At 37.6% G+C, this 22,279-nt stretch overlaps 1 protein-coding gene across 2 annotated transcripts in view; it reads left to right on the forward strand.

The window, feature by feature from the left end:
* SGCG (sarcoglycan gamma) overlaps positions 1-22,279 on the forward strand; it is a 148,234-nt gene that overhangs the window by 100,344 nt on the left and 25,611 nt on the right. For both annotated transcript variants that reach the window (XM_070520395.1, XM_014843231.3), the window contains 2 exons: positions 1,590-1,677; positions 18,344-18,463. In XM_070520395.1, the coding sequence (XP_070376496.1) occupies positions 1,590-1,677; positions 18,344-18,463 (208 nt within the window). The remainder of the gene's footprint in view (positions 1-1,589; positions 1,678-18,343; positions 18,464-22,279) is intronic.

The following is a 22,279-nucleotide window of genomic DNA, read 5'->3' on the forward strand; positions in this document are numbered from 1 at the left end:
ATACTGTGAGTAACAGAAAGTCTACCTCAGCAGTGGCACAACCTAATAGGAACTTTTATGCTCACATAACAAGAAGCTAGAAGGGGTAGCTACGGCATCAGTTCACCACTCAGCAACCTTGGAGCCAGATATGTGCCATCCTCCTGTCTCTCCTGTGCACTAGATGTCTTCTAGGCCACATGAAAAGCATGTGACCGGGGAAATGTGCAGTGCCAGTGCCTGCATCCCTTTCATCAGGAAAGGAAAAGCTTGCCTAGAAACCCCAGCCCCAGCCTCAGCAGATGCTGGCTTACATCTCATTGACCAGAATTATGTCACTTGGGTCCCCCAGCTTCAAGGCAGGCTGAGAAAGCAATTAGCCTTTCCAACTCCTGAAGTAGAAGGCATAAAAGAAAAGGGTTTGAGGGTAAGTATTGGACCAGACAACCAGAGTGGTTACCAGAATAACTTGCTTTGTCCATGCGTGGGAGTGGACCTCACAGGTCTGACCTGTGCCCTGTCCTCCCATTCCAGGAGAATGGTAAAAAGAGTTGGCATCTAAAGACTGGGTTCCATCATGGAACTGTCACTTGCTAGCTGTGACTTTGAGTGAGCTGTAATTTAATCTCTTTGGACTCAATTTCCTCATCTCTATATTAGGGGTAATGGTACCTACTTCAAAATGTGGAGGATAAAATGAGAGGATGGGTGCTAAAATTGTTGGTAAATTGTTAACTCATTATCATGCTAGTTATTTTCTCACAATGCAAAAACAAGTATTAACGTCACATCATTGGATAAAATATGAGATGCTGATGGATTCAGCTGCTTCCACAGAGCAAGTTGGAGGATTTCTGACCTGCTAGAGTTCCAACGTGTTCCTGAAACTTCTTTCCTTTTGAACAATTACATTATTCAACTTTGGAAGATATTTGGTTCCCTGTGAGTGAACCATAAACCCACCTGAATCCAACAGGCAAATTGCTGCATTCCTTTTGAAGAAAATTGTTTCTATAAAAGCAAGCACTCTTCTGGAAAACAAAACCATCCACTCAGAATTATGATGCCGCAGAAAGCACTTACGTGCTCATAAAGCTACTTTATCTTCCAACAACAAGCTCAAAAACATAGGCATCCAACAAATTTTAAAAGCTATTTTGAAACTGTGAGAAGCCTTTGCATTTTGAAAATTAGAAACATGGTATTTATTATAGAAGAACTAATTCTCTGATTTATCTTCTTAAAATATATCGTATCCTAGACATAAATACTAAATGAAATTTTAGTTCCTTGAAAAGGAAAAGCACTGATTAAAACTTGGTTGTTTGAGATCTTCCCCTGGAGAACTGACTTGACACATTGTACCCAGTGGACACAAGCACTACAAACCCGTGAGATTACTATATTTTATGAAAAAAAGTTAATACATTAACCCCTTAACATAACATAATTCAAGTTTTAAAAATAATTTTAGCCACAAATTTATGGGATCACAGGATCTGTGACTATGGAGAAATTATTTTATATAAATCCTAAATTTATACACAAATATAAAGATACAGTCATTTTAAATAGCATATATTTGGCTAATTTTGTAAATCCCTTTCCAGGACTCCTCGCTGCTTCTGCAGTCAGCTAAGAATGTGACTGTAAACGCATGCAACTCTGGAGGAAATGTCACAGGCAGATTAACAGTGGGTGAGTCCGCCTCCATCACAGAGCTTTGCATGTGTGTGGTCCATGAACAGTTGTACAGAATGAATAAATTTGCTTTTCCTTCTAAAGAATTCAAAGTTGTTTATGAATAATGGAAGTATGAATTTTCTAAATATCATGCTATGTTAACCACATAAAGTAGCCTCAGGGAGGATAATCTGAAGTATTTTAATTAAAGTTATTCTAAGAAATAAAGGATCATTCGAGGTAGTATGAGGACCATAATGATATTGCAGAATACAGAAGAATCCCACAGAGACCAAAGGAAAGGAACCAAAGCAGCTGGCCTCAAGAGAACAGAGACCAGGGGCTGAGAGCTGAAAGTATTTTCTCTCTCTTTCTCTCTGGCTCTCTCTCTTTCTTCCTCCCTCTCTCCCTCTCTCTGTCCACCCATGTACCTCTCCTTTCCAGTGCATCTTTGCCCATCACTTTCACTTGGGTATTATGGCGACATCAGTTCCAACGCTACAGGACCTACAGGACCTCTCTGGTTCTTCATCTGACTGGCTGTAGTTCTCAACACCAACCAACTTAGTCTTCAGTTGCATGAACTCTAAATTCACAACAAAGCACTCTAATTGGCCCAACCAATCTGTTCAGCCCACTGCCCTTGAGTCAGCTATGTACACCCATCCAACCAGCTAAGACCGGAGAATAAGTTCCCATGGGAGTGAGGGCACATGGAATCTCTCACAGTGAGAAAAGGATTAGAAAGAACAAATATAGACAAAAGAAATAACAGAAGAGCAAACCACCTGATAAAAGAGATGTATACACATTCTCTACACTGTCAACATTCTACAGATTTGATAAATCAATCAGCATGGAGCTTTTGATTTTGAGAAAATAGACAAGAAGTGTACTGCCAGCACAAAATGGCAACTTTCAGTGTCTCTCTTTTTTAATGGTTGTTTTCACAAAACAGACTAATGTACATTGGAAACTATCGCCATGTATTAACCTGATGATTCCTTTTTATCATACTGTAATACAAGTTCCATATCTTATGTTCTGTTTTAATCTTTATAACTTATTCTAAATAATTAATCGTATTTCTCTTTTGCTCAAAAGTTTGTTTAATCACCAAGTCCAGTGAAATTCTCAGTGGATCTACAGAGGAATCTGACTTTATCCAACATACACGTTCTTGAAACTTGTCTAAACCAAATCATATTCATATTTTCTTAATGAATTTTATAGTATTATGATTTATCTTTACCATCATTTCTTAAAATTCTTTAACTGACTGTAGCTTTTAAATGTTTGAGAGATTCTTCTTCATCTTTTTTCATTCATTCAACGTTTATTGAATGCCTACGTGCTAATTTCCATACGCCATCACATAATTAATAGCATATAAAGAATATACGTTCATTTCTTAGGAGCTCCAAAAATAAAAGATTTCTTTTGATATATTCTCATAAAAATTATTTAATACAAATACTCATTTCTTCCTCTAATTTTTTGTTAAGTGTGGATTTTCATATATCCTACGAGGGAGTTAGAGAAAATATAAACATCTGGGTTTCATGGCTGACAGACCTGAAGCATTGAAAAGCTAATTTGCTCAAGGGCACACAGCTAGTTAGTAGAAAAGCCAAGCCAGGAAAGACTCAGGACATGTTTCTCTCAGCAGGAGCGATTCCACAAGCCCTCCCTCTCTCGAGTCAGATTTCCTTAAATTATAGCTCACCAGTAACTGTCCTAGTTGCTGCAAATATGGTTCCCATTTTTGTCACCAAGGAATTTAGTAAAAAAAAAAAAAACTTTCCCTTTGGAATTACTTTGTTTAAACTGTTAACCTCAAATCTGGAGGTTCAACCTCGGTGTTTCATGCCTACACAGTGTTAAAATTAGGGATTTCTATTAAACCTTTGGTTGGAAAACCTCTGTGATACTGAGAACCCTGAACTAGCGAATATCACTCGGCTCACCAAATCCAAGATTAATTTCAATAAATGACTTCTCACAATCACAACAATTCTAGACTCTCATTTCCTAGAAGAAGCTAAATTTAGCCAATCTGGATATTAAACTGTAATCTATGTGAACTAGCCAAATTAATCCCATTTAAGTAAATGAATAAATGTTTATTACTAAACCACTGAAAAAATTGGCAACCAATGTAATCAAAACCAAAAGTTTTAAATTCCAAAGAAATCAAACATTGAAAAGCAAGCACTAATAACTAACACTTCAAATCTTTGAACTAAAAGATATCAAATCATAAGCAGCAACAATGGAATCTTACAAGTTATAAATGCAGCTCTGATTACTACAGTTAATTTTCTTTTGATTTCAAATAGCAGAAACCAATTCTGACTGGCTTAAAAATTAAGAGACACCCACGAGTATGCCAGCCATGCTCAGATGGGTTGGTGGGTTTGTCAGTGTGGGTTTTCTGAGAATTGAGCCAGGCTGCAGCCCTTGCGTCCTGAGAAAATAACCCCCAAAGATGAGTGTGATGAGGTCTGCTACAACTGTGATTCAGCTCTTCCAAGCACCAAATCCTCAGATGTTGCAGAAGAAATTCTAGGGTAAGCTACAGAGCCCTCAACAGAAGCGAGAGTGCAAGAATATGGAGAATTAGATGCTAAAGATTGCCTCTCAGGAGCAGACATTCCGGAATCGAGAAAAAGGAAGAGAATGATGAAGATGCGTGGGAAAGTACCAATCTCAGGGAAGAGGAGGATGCCAGTGGTGAATGGGCTTACATGTACCACTTTTCCATGAAGAACGGCAAGAACTTTCCAAGAATCGGATAGCATGCTCACGAAGGAGTGGAAGCCAAAAGTGCCACCCTCAGCGCTAATCAGGTTCTAACCCAGGAAGGCTTCCAGAAAATCTGCCTGGACTTTCCTCCAACTGAGGAACAAACATAGTGCTGCCCCGGGAAAGTCCAAAAATGAAATATATTGGAACAGCACCAATGGGCCCAGAGACAAGTTACTTTCACTTCAGGACACTGAACACTTTCATAAAAGCCCAAGACTGACGAGGAGACAAGATTGGCAACACCAGTGGCTAGAAAGACAGACCAAAAACAATAGGAAGAAAAGCCAAATGAATCCGTTCTCCAGTTCCACAAACAAAGAAAAGAGAAAGGAGAAGAACTTTATGATGATGCATTACAGCCAGAATGGCCAGTCAAAAAATTAGGTGTTCCTTCAGAGAAAAGCAACCTGCGCTATGAGATGCAGTGTTGAAAAAAAGAAAAATAGAATGAAGCCCCTTCCAAGCAAGTTTCCCATTCTACAGATAAGGTTCAATTTGCATTTTTTTGAAAACCACAGCAAAAAAAGAAAAAAGATGAAAGGGAATTTATTTGAAGGGGAACACAGTGGTTATTTTGGAGATAACATCAGAGACGTGCAACGTGCAGCTCATCCCTGTACCTCGGCCCCATCCCCACCACCTCTTTCCTGCCCGCACCTTGTCGGCAGCCGTTCTCTTGAGTTTCACGTTTATCTTTCCTCTATTTCTTTTGTATAAATGAGCAAACACCTGTATATCTTCTTCTATCGCCTTCATATTTACATGAAGGATAGCATACAATAGGAACTCTTTTGCACTTTACTGTTGTCGCTTAACGGTGTGTCCTGGAAGTTGCTCCACATCAATTCAGAGATCTCTTCCTCACTCTTTTGCACGGCTGCGTACTACTGTATGGTACATCATGCGGATGTACGGTGGTTATTGAACCATTCACCCGTATATATGGATATTTAAGCCATTCTCAATATTTTGCAATTATAAATATTGCTATAAAGAATAACCTTTACATATGTATTTCATTTTGTTGGAGTTGCATCTTCAGGGTAGGTTCCTAGAGGTGGGGTTATTGGGTCAAAAGGTATGCATATATGTAGTTTTGTTAGATTTTGCTATATTTCTCTCTAGAAGGTTGAAGCAACTTAGATTCCCACCAACAATGTAGGAGAAGGCACGTTTCCTCATCGCCCACCAACAAAATTTGTCATCATATCTTTTAAAATTATTTCCAGTCTAATAGGAGAAAAATGATATCTGTGTTGTAAATCCCATTTCTCTAGTTACAAGTAAGTTTGAACATTTTTTCATAAGTTTGAGGACAATTTTTATATCTTTGTTCTGAATTGTCCGCTCATGACTTTTCCCCCGTTTTTCTTTTTGTCCCTCATTGTGTTTCCCCCGCCTTTTTTTTGTCCCTCAAGTGTTAAGAGTTCTTTGTATATTAAGGATCTTAGTTCTCTATCAGGGGTATATGTTGCAAATATTTTCTCTCAGTTTTTCAGTTGTTATATAACATTATCATGTGTTTTTAATCACGTAACACTTTTATTTTTATGTAGTCAAAGTTACCATCTTTCTTTCATTGCCTCTGGATTTTGTCACAGTTTAATAGACTTTTCCTACACCAAGGTTAATATGGAATTCACCCATATTTTCTTCTAGTGCTTGTATGGTTTCATTTTTTTTTTCCACTCAGTCCCTAATCCACAAGATGCCATTATTATCATCTATTAGATTTCCATATGTATTTGGATCTAATTATGGACTTTCTATTCTATTCCACTAGTCTATTCGTGCCTGAGCACCATCTTCTTTTAATTATACAGATTTTATGGTTTGTCTTAATGTCTGGTGGAGCTAGTCTCCCTTGTGTTTTCTTTTTCCAGGCTATTCTTGGTAGGTTGGTTTTTTTTCCATATGAACTTTAGTATCAACTTACTAATCTATAAAATAGTTTGTTGACATTACTATTGGGATTGCATTGAATTTATAAATCAACTCTAGGAGAAGTAACATTTTATAATGCTGAGTCCTCCTACCCAGGAACACAGGATGTCTTTTCATTTGTTCAAGTGTCTTTTAGGAAGCTTTCAAAATTTTCTTTGTATCGGTTTTGCACATTTCTTATTAAATGAATTCCTAAATTTTTAATCTTCTTTGTTGTTAGTGTAAATGGAATTTTCTCTACCATTATGTATTTTATTTATTTTGTATTTGTATATGAAATATTATTGCATGTTAATTTTATACCTTGCTACTTCACTGAATTATTTTACTGGTTGAATTAATTTTATCATTGAGTCTTTGGGGTTTGTCAGGTATACTATTATATCATCTGCAAATACAGTTTCACTTCTTTACTCAATCTTACGCCTCTAGCTGATTTACTTATCAGTCGCATTGACTAACACCTCTCACACAGTGTTGAGTAGTAGTGATAACAGTAGATGTCCTTGCCTTGCTCCTGATCTTAGTGGAAATGCTTCTAGTGTGTCTCCATTACATAGGATATCAGCCTGAAGGTTAAGGTACATATATCTTATCATGTTAAGAAAGCATCCTTCAATGCCCATTTTTTTCAAATGTTTTTTATCATAAATGTGTGTTGAATTTTGTCAAAGACATTTTTAGCATCTATGGAGATAATATGATTTATTTTATTAGATTTATTAATATGATATAAATCAATGATATTATTAATATAATACTAATAATTTCCTCATATAAAATCAACCTTGCATTCCTGGAGTAAATCTCACTTAATCATGGTATATTATTTTCTTAATGTGGTGTTGGATTCTGTTTGCTTCTGACGCTTCTTTTAGAATTTTTGTATTCATGAGTAATCCTGGTCTACAGTTTTCTTTCTTTGTACTGTCTTTTTCTCATTTAGGTATCAGTGTTAAACTTGCTTCTTAAAGTTTTTTCAATACTCTAGAATAATTTACAGAGCATTGAGACTACCTGGTTTTTGAAATTTGTTAGAATTCTCTTGGGAAGCCATCTGAATTTGATGCTTTTTTGTAAGGTAATTTTTAAATAAATTTCCCCATTTCTTCTCTGGATACTGGTCTGTTTAAGCTTTCTAATTTAGCGGGATCAATTTTGGCAATCTCTGTTTCCCTATAAAATTGTCCATTTTATCTAGGTTTTCAAATGTATTTGCATGTAACTCTACATGGCAGTCTCTTGGGTTTTTAAAACATTTCTTCTATTTCAATGGTTGTTTTCCACTTATCATTTCTTATTGTGTATATTTATGCTTTCTCATTTTTTTTTGATCGCCTTAGCTAGTGGTTTATCTATTTTGCAAATTTTCTCAAAAAGAACAGAATTGTGTTTATTATTTAGGTCTCTTTTATACTAGTTTCTCCCATGTTAATTTCTGCTTTTATCTTTATTATTTCCTTCCCTGTGCTTTCTTTTAGCTTACTTTGTTGTTATTTTTCTATTTTTTTAACTAGGAACTTAATGAATGTATTTATCGATAAAAGGATTTAGTACAATGAATTTTCCTCTTACCACTTCTTTACATGCATGCCATCTTTCACCTATCAGTTCTTTAATAAGAGATTGTAAAACTTCTGCATGGATGGCCCTTCTGTCGTTTTGTTTGTCTTAGCAAACTCTGGTTTCATTGCATTGTGCTGACAGAGTGTTATTTGTGGTCTTTCAACTTTATGGAAATGACAGACCTGAATTATGATCGGTTTTTAGAGTGTGCTGTGGGCACTGGGGAAGAATGTACGTGTATCTGTGAGGGTTTCCAGTTCAATCTGATTGAGATTTTAGATCTTCTGTCTCCTTACTTATTTTTCAGTGCATTTGCTCTGTCCTGTCCTGAAAGTGGTATACAAAGTCTACTATTATTAGTCTGTTCTACCTGTGTCCTCATGTCTTTAATTTTCATTTCATAAAGGTGGTTGCTGTGATATTTGGTGCATGAATATTTATAAGTATTATATCTTTGTTGTCGACTGTGATATTAGCATTAAAAATATCCTTTTTTTGTTACTTTTAATGCTTTTGACTTGAATTCCACTTGCTGATATCAGGATAGCTATCCCAGCTCTATTTTGTGTCCATTTGTCTGCAATGCTTTTGTCCATCCCTGAAGTGGCCTTCACTGAAGCCCCACGTCTGTTTTCTGTCTGTCTTTGCTCACCACAAAGCCTGTGATGGGGCAGGATTGGAAGCAGGAATGTGCTCAATCATGACCCTGGGGCTTGTGAATTTTTCTCCTTTGACTCAAAGATTTTTGTAGTTTCAGTTTTCCCTGTCTTCAAATAACGCTGAGGGTATTGTTTGTGTAGAATTTTGTAGCTGTGAAGCTGTTCTGTGAAATTTAGGGAAGAGATGTGGGGAGGTCAATTACTGCACAGCCTCCACTATGTACAGCTACCCAGAAGTCCATCATTTTTAATTTTTTTTTATTGAGTTAATGATAGGTTACAATCTTGTGTGATTTCAGTTGTACATTAATGTTTGTCAGTCGTGTTGTAGGTGCACCACTTCACCATTTGTGCCCACCCCCCACCCCACCTTTCCCCTGGTAGCCACTAATCTGTTCTCTTTGTCCACATTTTTAAATTCCTCATATGAGTGGAGTCATACAGAGATTATCCTTCTCTAACTGGCTTATTTCACTTAACATAATTCCCTCAAGGTCCATCCATGTTGTTGCAAATGGAATGATTTTGTTCTGTTTTGCAGCTAAGTAGTATTCCATTGTATATATATACCACAACTTCTTTATCCATTCATCTGTTGATGGGCACTTAGGTTGCTTCCATGTCTTGGCTATTGTAAATAATGCTGCAATGAACATTGTGATGCATAGGACTTTTGGAATTGCTGACTTCAAGCTCTTTGGATAGATACCCAGTAGTGGAATAGCTGGATCGTATGGTAGTTCTATTTTTAATTTTTTGAGGAATCTCCATACTGTTTTCCATAGTGGCTGCACTAGTTTGCATTCCCACCAGCAGTGTATGAGGGTTCCATTCTCTCCACAACCTCTCCAACATTTGTTACTATTAGATTTAGATATTTTTGTCATTCTAATGGGTGTAAGGTGATATCTTAGTGTAGTTTTGATATGCATTTCCCTGATGATCAGCGATGATGACCATCTTTTCATGTGCCTATTGGCCATCCGTATATCTTCTTTGGAGAAATGTCTGTTCATGTCTCCAGCCCATTTTTTGATCGGGTTGTTTGATTTTTTGTTGTTGAGTTGTGAGAGTTCTTTATATATTATGGATATTAAGCCTTTGTCAGATATATGACTTGCAAATATTTTTGCCCAGTTAGTGGGTTGTTTTTTTGTTTCAATCCTGTTTTCATTTGTCTTGAAGAAGCTCTTTAGTCTGATGAAGTCCCATTTGTTTATTCTTTCTATTGTCTCCCTTCTCTGAGAAGACAAGGTGTCTGAAAAGGTCCTTTTAATACTGATGTCAAAGAGTGTACTGCCTACGTTTTCTTCTAGAAGCCTTATGGTTTCAGGTCTCACCTTTAGGTCTTTGATCCATTTTGAGTTTATTTTGGTGAATGGTGAAAAAGAATGGTCAATTTTCATTCTTTTACATATGGCTTTCCAGTTTTCCCAGCACCATTTGTTGAAAAGACTTTCTTTTCTCCATTGTATGCACTCTGCTCCTTTGTCGAAGATTAGCTGTCCATAGATGTGTGGTTTTATTTCTGGGCTTTCAATTCTGTTCCATTGATCTGTGCACCTGTTTTTGTACCAGTACCACGCTGTTTTGATTACTGTAGCTTTGTAGTAAGTTTTGAAGTCAGGGATTGTGATGCCTCCCGTTTTGTTCTTTTTTCTCAGGATTGCTTGAGCAATTCGGGGTCTTTTGTTGCCCCATATAAATTTTAGGATTCTTTGTTCTAATTCTGTAAAGAATGTCATTGGGATTCTGATTGGGATAGCATTGAATCTGTAAATTGCTTTAGGTAGAACGGACATTTTAACTATGTTTATTCTTCCAATCCATGTACACGGAATGTCTTTCCATCTCCTTATGTCGTCATCCAATTCTCTCAGAAAGGCCTTGTAATTTTCATTATATAGGTCCTTCACTTCCTTAGTTAAATTTACCCCAAGGTATTTTATTCTTTTTGCTATTCTTGCTATTTATTATTTTTGCTTATTCTTGTTGCTATTGTGAATGGTATTGTGTTCTTGAGTTCATTTTCTGTTAGTTCGTTGTTAGAATATAGAAATGCTACTGATTTATGCAAATTGATTTTATACCCTGCAACTTTGCTGTAGTTGTTGATTACTTCCAAGAGTTTTCCAATGGATTCTTTGGGATTTTCTATATATATAAGATCATGTCGTCTGCAAACAGTGAGAGTTTCACTTCTTCCCTCCCTATTTGGATTCCTTTTATTCCTTTATGTTGCCTGATTGCTCTGGCCAGGACCTCCAGTACTATGTTAAATAAGAGTGGTGTCTCGTTCCTGATTTCAGGGGGATGGCACTCAGTTTTTGCCCATTGAGTATGATGTTGGCTGTGGGCTTGTCATATATGGCCTTTATTATGTTCAGGTAGTTCCCTTCTATGCCCATTTTGTTCAGCGTTTTTATCATAAATGGCTGTTGGATCTTGTCAAATGCTTTCTCTGCATCTATTGAGATGATCATGTGGTTTTTATTCCTCAGTTTGTTGATGTGGTGTATCACGTTGATTGATTTGCAGATGTTGAACCATCCCTGTGTCCCTGGTATGAATCCCACCTGATCATGATGTATGATCCTTTTGATGAATTGCTGAATTCTGGTGGCCAAATTTTTGTTTAGAATTTTTGCATCTATGTTCATCAGTGATATTGACCTGTAGTTCTCTTTTTTCGTGGCATCCTTGTTTGGCTTTGGTATCAACGTGATGTTGGCCTCATAGAAGGTGTTAGGAAGTGTTCCATCCTCCCTAATTTTTTGGAATAGCTTGAAAAGGATAGGTGTTAAATCCTCTCTGAAAGTTTGGTAGAATTCCCCAGGGAAGCCATCTGGTCCTGGGGTTTTACTCTTTGGGATGTTTTTGATTGCTGTTTCAATCTCTTTCCTTGTGATTGGTCTGTTCAAATTGTCTGCTTCTTCTTGAGTGAGCTTTGGGAGATTGTAAGAGTCCAAGAATTTATCCATTTCCTCTAGGTTATCCATTCTGTTAGCATAGAGTTTTTCGAAGTATTCTCTTATAATCTGTTGTATTTCTGCAGTCTGTTGTTATTTCTCCCCGTTCATTTTTGATTTTGTTTATTTGAGCTTTCTCTGTTTTTTTCTTTGTAAGTCTGGCTAGTGGTTTGTCAATTTTATTTATCTTCTCAAAGAACCAGCTCTTTGTTTCATTGATCCTTTCTACCGCCTTTTTTGTTTCAATAGTATTTATTTCTGCTCTGATTTTTATTATTTCTCTCCTTCTGCTGCCTTTGGGCTTTATTTGTTCTTCTTTCTCTAGTTCAATTAGGTGTAGTTTAAGATTGCTTATCTGGGATTTTTCTTGTTTGTTAAGATGTGCCTGTATTGTGATGAATTTTCCTCTTAATACAGCTTTTGCTGTATCCCATATGAGTTGGTATGGTGTGTTATCATTTTCATTAGTTTCCAGGTATTTTTTGATTTCTTCTTTAATTTTGTCAATGATCCATTGCTTGTTCAGTAGTGTATTGTTTAGTCTCCACATCTTTGTGACTTTCTCAGCTTTTTTCTTGTAATTAATTTCTAGCCTTATAGCATTATGATCAGAGAAGATGCTTGTTATTATTTCAATTTTTTTAAATTTGTAGAGGCTTGCCTTGTTTCCCAACATATGGTCTATCCTTGAGAATGTTCCATGTGCACTTGAGAAGAATGTGTATTCTGCTTTTTTAGGGCGAAGTGATCTATATATGTCTATTAAGTCCAATTGTTTTAGTTTTTCGTTTAGCTCCACTATTTCTTTGTTGATTTTCTGTCTGGATGATCTGTCCATTGATGTGAGTGGGGTGTTGAGGTCCCCTACTATTATTGTATTGTTTTTAACATCTTCCTTTAGGTCTGTTAATAGTTGCTTTATGAACCTTGGTGCTCCTATGTTGGGTGCATAGATATTTATAAGCATTATTTCTTCTTGATGAAGTGTCCCTTTGATCATTATATATTGTCCCTTTGTGTCTCTCTTTACCTGTCTTATTTTGAAATGCACTTTGTCTGATATAAGAATTGCAACACCTGCTTTTTTTTCCTTGCTATTAGCTTGAAGTATGGTCCTCCACCCCTTCACTCTGAGCCTGTGTTTGTCCTTGGGGCTGAGGTGTGTTTCCTGGAGGCAACACATTGTTGGATCTTGTTCTTTAATCCATTTTGCCACTCTGTGTCTTTTTATTGGAGAGTTCAATCCGTTTACATTGAGAGTGATTATTGATGCATGTGGACTTAAAGCTGTCAATCTGTTGCTCATTATCTGGCTTTCCTGCTTTTCTCTTCCTGTGTGCTTTATCCTACCCATTTGATACTGCAATTTCTTATGCTGGGTTTCTTCGATTTTGGCTTATTTATGTTTTGTGTCTCTGTTCTGTTGTTTAGTTTAGTGTCTACCCTGAAGTTTGTATTTAGAATCTCATGTATAATATAGTCTATTCTCTGGTGGTCTCTTACTTACTTGGCCTAGACTAATTTAGTCCCTTTGCTCTTCCCCCCCTAAATTATTATTTTCACTTCTTGTTCCAACTTGTGTTATGAGTTTGTAGTTAGAGGATAAGATCGTCTTTGCGTTGGTAGTTTCCTTACCTTTATCCTAACGCTATAGTTGAATATTTGCTATCCTGTTCTGGTTCTATCCATCGGTCTCCCTAGTCTGTGGTTTGTGACCCCTTTCTCCTTTTTTTCTTTTTTCAGGTATGAGAGCCTTCTTGAGGATTTCTTGTAGTGGAGAACTTTTGATTACAAATTCCCTTAACTTTTGTTTGTCTGGAAAAGATTTAATTTCTCCCTCATATCTGAAGGATATTCTTGCTGGATAGAGTATTCTTGGCTGAAGATTTTTATCTTTTAAAGCTTTGAATATGTCACTCCATTCTCTCCTAGCTTATAAGGTTTCTGCAGAGAAATCCACTGAAAGTCTGATAGGGGTTCCCTTGTATGTAATTCTCTTATTTCGTGCAGCCCTGAGTATTCTTTCTTTGTCATTCCTTTTTGCCAATTTTACTGCTATATGCCTTGCAGTAGATCTTTTTACATTGACAAATCTAGGAGATTTGAAAGCTTCCTCTACACACATTTCTCCCTCAATCCCTAGATTTGGGAAGGTCTCTTCTATAATTTCATTAAGCACACTTTCTGCTCCATTTTCCTTTTCCACATTCTCGGGAATTCCTATGATCCTTAAATTCTTTCTCCTCATTGAATCTGCTATCTCTCTAATACTTTCCTCATTCCTTTTAATCCTTAGTTCTCTTTCTTCCTCTGTCTGGAGCAATTCAGCTTGTCTATCTTCAATTATGTTAATTTGCTCTCCTATGGAGTCTACCTGGGCATTTCGGGAATCCGTATTCTGTTTTATCTGGTCCATTGTGTTTTTCATCTCTAGTAATTCTGTTTGATTCTTCTTTATAATTTCAATCTCTTTTGTGAAGTAACTCCAGAACTCGGCTTGTTTCTCTATCTTTCTCTCTACCTCATTGAGTTTTTTTTATTATAGCTGCTCTGAACTCATTTTCATTTAGTTTACCTAATTCCAAGTCCTCAGGACTTAATTCTGTGTTTTTATTGTTTTCCTTCTGGTCTGGGGCTTTTATAAATTGCTGGATGGTAGAGGAGCAGTTTTTTCGCATGGTGGTAGAATTCGGTTGCAGCTACCACCTGTCACCACTAGATGGGGGTCAAGAACCGCGTGTTCTGAGCTCTCCACCTTTGAGCAAGATGTGGGCGCCCAGTGCGCTTTGCGGGGGCGGGGACGGGGGCGGGGCAGTTTCTCTCGCGCACCGATCTGGATTTGATCAGTTCTGTTCTCTGGTCTCCCGCCCTGCGTTTATGGGGTCCCCACACACAGCTTTCCCCCGTCAGCAGGTTTCCACTGTACCAGCGGCAGGAGTCCTAGACGATGCCCTGGTTGTGCGGCCCCTACCCCGCTCCTTCCAGGACCCGCGCAGCGATCCCGGTTTCTAGAGGATGGAGCGATGTTCTCTCTTACCCCATTCCAGCTCCTCCGAGGCGGGCAGTAGGGGCTCCGTCTTCTGTCTTTTGATACTGTAGGTCTCTGAGTCCTGGCTTTAGGTTCATTAGCTGAAATTCAGGTGTTTTTTTTTTTTTTTTTCAGTCCTTTGTTGTACTTTGGAGGGGAGAGAGTCCCGGGTCAGCTCACCCCGCCATTTTGCCCATCATTTTTAATTTAATAAAAACATCTTCATGGCATTATTTTAATGGCTACATAGTATTCCAAGGAATATATATATATATATATCATAATTTGATTACATAATACTCAAATATTGGAGTTAGATTATTCCATTCAGCCAATGCTATAATTCTTAATTCAGGCCACTCAAATATTTAGTAGGTATCCAATAAATATTTGTTGAATGAATGAATAGAGGAATGAATAAAAGATTGTGGGGATGGGATGGGCTGAAAAATCAGTCCAAATGTGGGGGAGAGTTCCAAGAGATGGGATGGGACAAGATGGCCTATCCGAGGTAGTCCCAAGTGCACAAGGATGCAAGTGCAAGTCTGAGCCACAGCCATGAGGGATTTGGGGTCATGGAGAGGATCATGAATGGAAAACCAAGCCAAGATTTAGCAGCCAAAACAGAAGAGAGAACTTCAACAAAGCAAGCCAGAAATAAAAAAACAGAGAGTTCATCCAAGGCAATTGGTGTGAATAGCATTAGAGCCCTTTCCCAGTCAATAAAGGTCCATGAACTCATGGCATGTGGATGGAACAGACTGACCCAAGGCACAGAGATGGAACAGACAGACCCAAGGCTGTAAGGCTGAACTGATAATGTAAGGTTACACTGAAAAACTAGTAGGGTGAACTTAACCATGGTTTTGTGCATCCGGTCCAATATTTTTCCTACAGTACAATATTTACAGCAGCAGAATATTTTTTAGAGGACTTTGTGACATCTGTTTTTAAGTGATGTTATATTAAACTAAAGCTATTGTGATGGAGGGGGTGGGCTGTCAATGAGGCCTATTGTATGCCAGAGATAATTTGATTGCATTTTCACTAGAAAAACACTTCAATTTCACAAACTTAATTCATCAGCTCATAAAACTTTCCTTTATTTCCTTTGTTTTTTATTTATTTACATCTTTGTTTGTACCAAAGCCTGTCATTACAAATTTTATTTTACCAGATAGTCCTTTTTTTTAATCACCAAGATAGAATTTGAATTTTATTTCTTAAAGAACTCTGCTGCAAAAGAAGATTACTTGCTCAGCTCTAATCCACGTCCAGCTAGGTTATAAAAACTAGTAGAATATTAAAAAAAGTTAAAAGATTAATTACAAACTCAGTTATCTTAAGAGTTTATTCTTGTGATTATGGGCTTGTTAACCCTTGGAGAACAGTTTCTTCTGACGTGGAAGACATTTAAATTTAACTTTCAATGTCTGTATTGTTTTAATAAAATGAAGATGGGGTTTCATTCTCCTCTGTGCCTTTGCTCAAGCAGTTGCGTCCACCTGGAGTGCCTCATCAGGGCAGGAGTCCCCTCATCAGGAAAACACAAACGCTTTCTTCAAGGTCAGCTCAGACATCATCTTCCCCAGGGTGCCATTCCTGACCCCAAGGACGGACCGTGAATTCCTTGTCAGAGTTCTCATTGAGCACTGTCCGTGTTTGTATCGGGCACTTATCAAATTGTCATGGAACTAGATTTCTATGCTTTTCTCTTCAGTGGACTGTGAGCTCCTGTAAGTTGTGAGCTTCATCTCACTCATTTACACATCCTCAATTCTTAGCACAGAACCTCGAACATAAAAAACATGCAATCAATTTGTGTCGAATGGAACAGACTCAGTTTCCTGCATTTTCTTTGATTTGAGCAAGGATTTGTATGGCTTTGTTACTCATAAAAATTATGCAACTAAACTCATGTTTTGAATATTTCATCAGTGTGTATGAAAAAATGGTTGCAGAAAAAATGTCATTTAGTTTAATCCCTTTCACTTACTAAAGTCTCCTAAAATTGCTACATGAATCTCCATGAGCAAAACAGTGAACTCTTACTGGACAAATTATTCCAGGCTTTTTCTCTTCATTTGAAACTTAGATGACTTCATTAGCATCATTTAATGCAAATCAGTGCCTATATGATACATATGTAAGATATATCAGTTATCCAGAAGAGGTAAATGGTGACTGAGTCGGGTGAAAGCACAGAAGAGAAAAATACAGGCAACTCTGAAAAGAATAAAGCCAGGCTTCCTTAAGAGAAAGAAGATAAAACTTAGAGGAAAAGATGAGTTCCGCTTTGTAACTGCCTCACACACACACACAGGCACACATTTAAATGAAAAATCATTGGAGGGACAAATTAATGAAATAAAATAAGAATATGTTGGTGACCATATCCAAAACTGATTAATATATTAATTGAAAAGCTTCTATACAATTTCCAGCAGGTATCCATCAAATTTAATGAGCACTGTGAGGGACGCAGGGACACATACACAAAAACTGTAAGATATCCATTTTCTCATTAAACTTAATTTTCTAGATATGAATATAAAGCTAACATACAAAAGAATTAGCAAATACTTGTAGTTCCGTAAGCAACCACTGAGAGCTAAATTCTAGAGAGGTTAATCCGTTATGCTAGCAGGGTTAGAAAGATTGGAAGCACAAAGAGAAATTACAAAACATAAAATGACAAGAACCCAGGTGTACAAGCGAGAGAACTTGAACCGGATCTCCATGAGGGCACAGTATCTCCAGGGCTTGGCGCATAGCAACGTCCATTAAATAGTTGCTGAACACAGTAATGATTTGGAAGGCAATGGGCCCAAAGCTCCTGTGAAGGGATTAAGCCTGGAAGGGAAAGTGATGCCTCTGTCACTGAAATAGAAAGGAGTGAAGACAAAAATGCCTTAGGGGAAAAGGAAGGGCAGAAACTTGAGGGCGTTCTTCCGTGGTGATGTCTGTTTTCTCCATGGAGTAAGAGGTGAGGACCTCTTCTGAGGATAAGGGCAGAAGAGAGAATTGAGTATGATCCATTTTCTGGGTTAACTCTGGCCATTAAAGTGAGCCATTTCCAAGACAGTCTTTCACAAATCTCACATTTCAGAATACAAAATCTGTTGGTTAATACTTGAAAGAATACAAATTTAAATAATCTGAGTAGAAGAATTATATCATTTTCGGCAACTTTTAAAAACCTGAAAAAATTCACTTTTAAATAATTTATTCGTACATGTATTTGATATAGATTAACACGTTTGATGTAAATTTATTTTAATAATGTAATAGATTTTGCCTTAGAATTTTAAAAGTTTAATCATAGAATCAAAAAAACTATTGGTCGGCCCGGCCCCGTGGCCGAGTGGTTAAGTTCACGCACTCCGCTGCGGTGGCCCAGGGTTTCGCCGGTTCGAATCCTGGGCGCAGACATGGCACCACTCATCATGCCATGCTGAGGTGGTGTCTCACATGCCACAACTAGAAGGACCCACAACTAAGAATATGCAACTATGTACTGGGGGGCTTTGGGGAAAAAAAGGAAAAAATAAAAATAAAAAAATAATTAAAAAAAAAACCTATTGGTAACAAATCCTAAATGTTTAGCAATTTGGTACTGCTGAGTGACATAGCATGTGTAAAAATAGAGACTTTGACACTGCCTATAGTAAACACTTTATAATAAGCTGTTTGAATTAATCCTTCAGGTCCAAAAATGGTAGAGGTCCAGAGCCAAGAGTTTCAGATCAACTCCGAGGATGGCAAGCCACTATTTACTGTCGATGAACAGGAAGTCGTGGTTGGTACAGATAAGCTTCGAGTAACTGGTATGTAGTAGCTCTTTTGCTTTAATTGAGATATAATTGACATATAACATTATATTAACTTTAGGTGTACAACGTAATGATTTGATATTTGTATATATTTTGAAATGATCACACAATAAATCCTGTTAACATCCATCACCACACCTACTTACAAATTTTTTTTCTTGTGATGAGAACTTTTAAGATTTACACTCCTAGCAACTTTCAGATATACAATACCATATTATAACCACAGTCAGCATGCTGTACGTTACATCCCAGGACTTCTTTATTTTATAATTGGAAGTTTGTATTTTCTGACCACTTTCACCCATTTTGCCCAGCTCCCACCTCTTGCAACCACCAGTCTGTTCTCTGTATCTATGAGTTTGTTTTTGCTTTTGGATTCCACATATAAGCGAGATCATACTGCATTTGTCATTCCCTGCATTGTCTGACCTACTTCACTTAGCACAATGCCCTCGAGGTCCGTCTATGTTGTCATTAATGGAAATATTTCCTTAGTTTTTAAGACTGAATAATATTTCATTGCATATATATACCACATTTTCCTTATTCAATCATCTGTAGTAACTCTTGAGAAAAACAATAGCCCGTGGAGTGCACTCCTGCAAAAGGAAATTGTACGTTTGGCAAGTTTACTCTGGACTCTTTCATACAGATAAGAAAAAGTTTGAATTTGTTGACTTTTCTTCATGGCATTTCTTTTGAAATTCTTTGATACTCTTCTAGAAGAGTGAAATTCGTCTCGCAAATCTTTGCCCACTATTTTCTCCCACCGTATTATTGCCCTCTATCTCTCTGCAATTGGTGTGGCCCAAAGGCTTATCATAAACTCCTCTATCATCTGTGTGATAGTCAAGTAGCTGTTTTTCATATGACTTTTGCAAAACCCTCCTCCACGTTACTTTTACTCCCATGATATCAGGTACTTGGATTCCCTGCACTCTTAGAAAAAAAAAACTTTTCTTTCTTTGAAATAAAGATTGGATAAGGTTCTGATAGGACTCATTTTTAGGACTGAAAAGAAGAAATTTTGTTTAAAAATTGTTCAGAACGTGTTCTAAATTTACTTACCAGCCTTCCGTAAAGAGTAGAAGGCATAAAAAGGCAGACACTAGTTAAATTCATCTCAATGCTTTTATGTACTATTCTGAAAACTAGTAACAACTTTATTCTTTCACAGATTATTACCAGTAGTCATAAATGAAAAAGAAATAATGCTCTCTGACCTAAGAAATAGACTCAACTCTAATACAAAGTTTTATGTAATATATAATTCCTAACAAAACAAACTGTAAAAATCATAACCTATGTTGCAGCCTACTCGAAGGCTATAGGGTCCTCGGTTTGCTTACTAAAATAAAGGACACTAGAAAAATCTAATTAAAGGAAATTGATTATTGCCTAATAAAGAAATGGCCATGCTGCCCAAGTGCCTTGGTCATCAGAAATCCATTGTTGTGTGGTACAGAGAATATGGGCTTTGTAAACCTAGATCCTATTCCTACCTCAACAATTACTAGCTGAAAGACCTCAGGCAAGTTACTTAATATCTGTTGGCTGTTTCCTCACTTTTACAAATGGATTGACAATATCTACTTACTACTAGTGCTGGATTAAGTGTATTAATGCATGCAAAGGACAGCAAAGGTCTTGGTTGAGTGTCATTGTGCTACAAGGCAATAAAATCTATAGGGAAAATAGTCTAAGAAACAGCTTGGATTGCTTCAAACCCACTGATGCCTGCACAGAGCATCAGTGAAGCGAAACTTTTCCTAGCCCAGGGCTCCTTCCAGGCCATGATGTCAATTAGTGGAATAGGTGAGAAAAATTGATAAGCAACGATATTATTTATTACCTGCATGCATGTATCAGAATTACCTGGAGGGCTTGTTGAAATATACATTGCTGGGCTTCATGCTCAGAGTATCTGACCCAGCAGGTCTGGAATGGGGCCTGAGAATCTGTATTTCTTAGCTGATGCTCCAGTGCCAGGGACTTCACATTGAGAACAACTGCCCGACAAGAACGTGACAGAGTCAGTGGGAGAAGCAACATGTCAGCAACAAGTGACACTCTCTCTGGCACATACATTCAAGTTATCCTTTTTAAAGGTGCCATATTCTTCTTCTCTTTCATAATTTTTTTTTTTAATCTCAGGCACAAATTTCTTCCAAACCCCTCTTCTCTCCAGTTAAGCTAATTAGAGCAAATACACTCACCTGTAATTACTATATAATTTCCTTGTCATTATGCCATTAAAATAGTATAGAGTTCTTGCTACCAGGGTGACCATGAGTGTTGAGCGTGTGAACAGCACGATTTTGACCCAGACCTAACTCTTCTCAGTTTTCCAATATGCTCTTGGCCTCCCCAAATTTTGTGATTAAAGAAATGCAAGAAATTCCACAATTCCGACTCTTTCCTTTTCTTCCCCTCTCTATCCAAGGTTTGACTCTCTCTGTCTCTACGTCTAGCTCAGGCGTTCTCAACCTTAACACTATTGACATTTTAGGCTGGATAATATGTTTGCTGAGGAAAGGGACTGTCCTGTGCATTTCAGGATATTTAGCAGCGTCTCTGACCTTTAAGAGCATTCCTACCCCCCTCCCTCACAAGTTGTGAAAACCAAAATGTCTACAGACACTGCCAAAAGTCTTTTTGGGGGTTCAGGTGCAAAATCACCTCTTGAGAATCACTGGTCTGCCTTAAACCTGTACTGTTTCTCTGGAAGTTGTTAACATTTATTATTTACTATGTGTTAGTAATTAAGCTAAATACCTATAGTGCAAAATAATTAAGACATTTTCCCTTTACATGATGTTTATATTTTAGCTGAGCTGTAAACTAAACAGACATTAATTTGTTAGACGCAGTCTGCTAAGGACTGTAATTGATGTTTGGGCCAAAGGCTACAGGAGCAGCCTGGAAAAAGGGATCAGCCACGCCATAGTATGATGGAAAGAGAGACAGAGTGGGTCAGAAGAGTTTTCTCAAGGAAAGAGAAATTTGAGCTCATCCTAGGAAGATGAGTAGTTTATCAGGAAGAAAAAGTAAGGATTGCCATTTTAAATAGAGGGTAGCACCTGAATGGATATTAACAGACCATACCTAAAAATAGTAATGGATAGCTTTTTGAGAAGCAGACTGAGTTCCAATCCCAGCTGTTCCCCTGACTGACTGTGTGACCTCGAGCGAGAATTTCACCTCTCAGAGCTTCACACAATAGCTCCAAGCGTTTTTACCCACTGGTCTCTCATTGACTGGAGGAGATCGTACAGAATCCAACAAAGCAAATGCAAATTGATTGCAAAATGAAATTGCAAGTCTTGCAAAAGACAAAGGGTATCTGGAAGTCAAAAGTGATGTAGGAATACTGGAAACGTTACCACAAACAAAGTGCGTTCACCGCCTGGCGAGTTAAATCAGACTCTCCACCAGAAGTAAGTTCTCTGACAGAGTAAGGTATATTTGCAGCTAATAGGAGACCGCATGGAGTCATTTCCAAAGTCATGGCGTCCCCAAACAAAGGGAAGCAGGGACATTTATTTTGGATGGGGAATTAATATTCAAAAGGGAGAGCTGGGTATTCACTTGCACGGGCTCAGTTGGAAAACATGCTTCCAGTACACTGCAGGTGATGGTGATAAGGCCTAAGCTCCTCCTGGAGAGACCGAAGCATTAAAAATGAGGCAAAGGTCATAGACGTAGCTCTTGTGGTGAGGCCTGGTCCAGTTCAGGGTGGTTGGTGATTGCATCTCCTTAACATAACAAAAGGAAAAAAACAATTTGGAAAAACAGTTAAATGCTTCC

This window comes from Equus asinus, chromosome 11 (genome assembly GCF_041296235.1).
Source record: "Equus asinus isolate D_3611 breed Donkey chromosome 11, EquAss-T2T_v2, whole genome shotgun sequence".
Classification (NCBI taxonomy): Eukaryota; Metazoa; Chordata; class Mammalia; order Perissodactyla; family Equidae; genus Equus; species Equus asinus.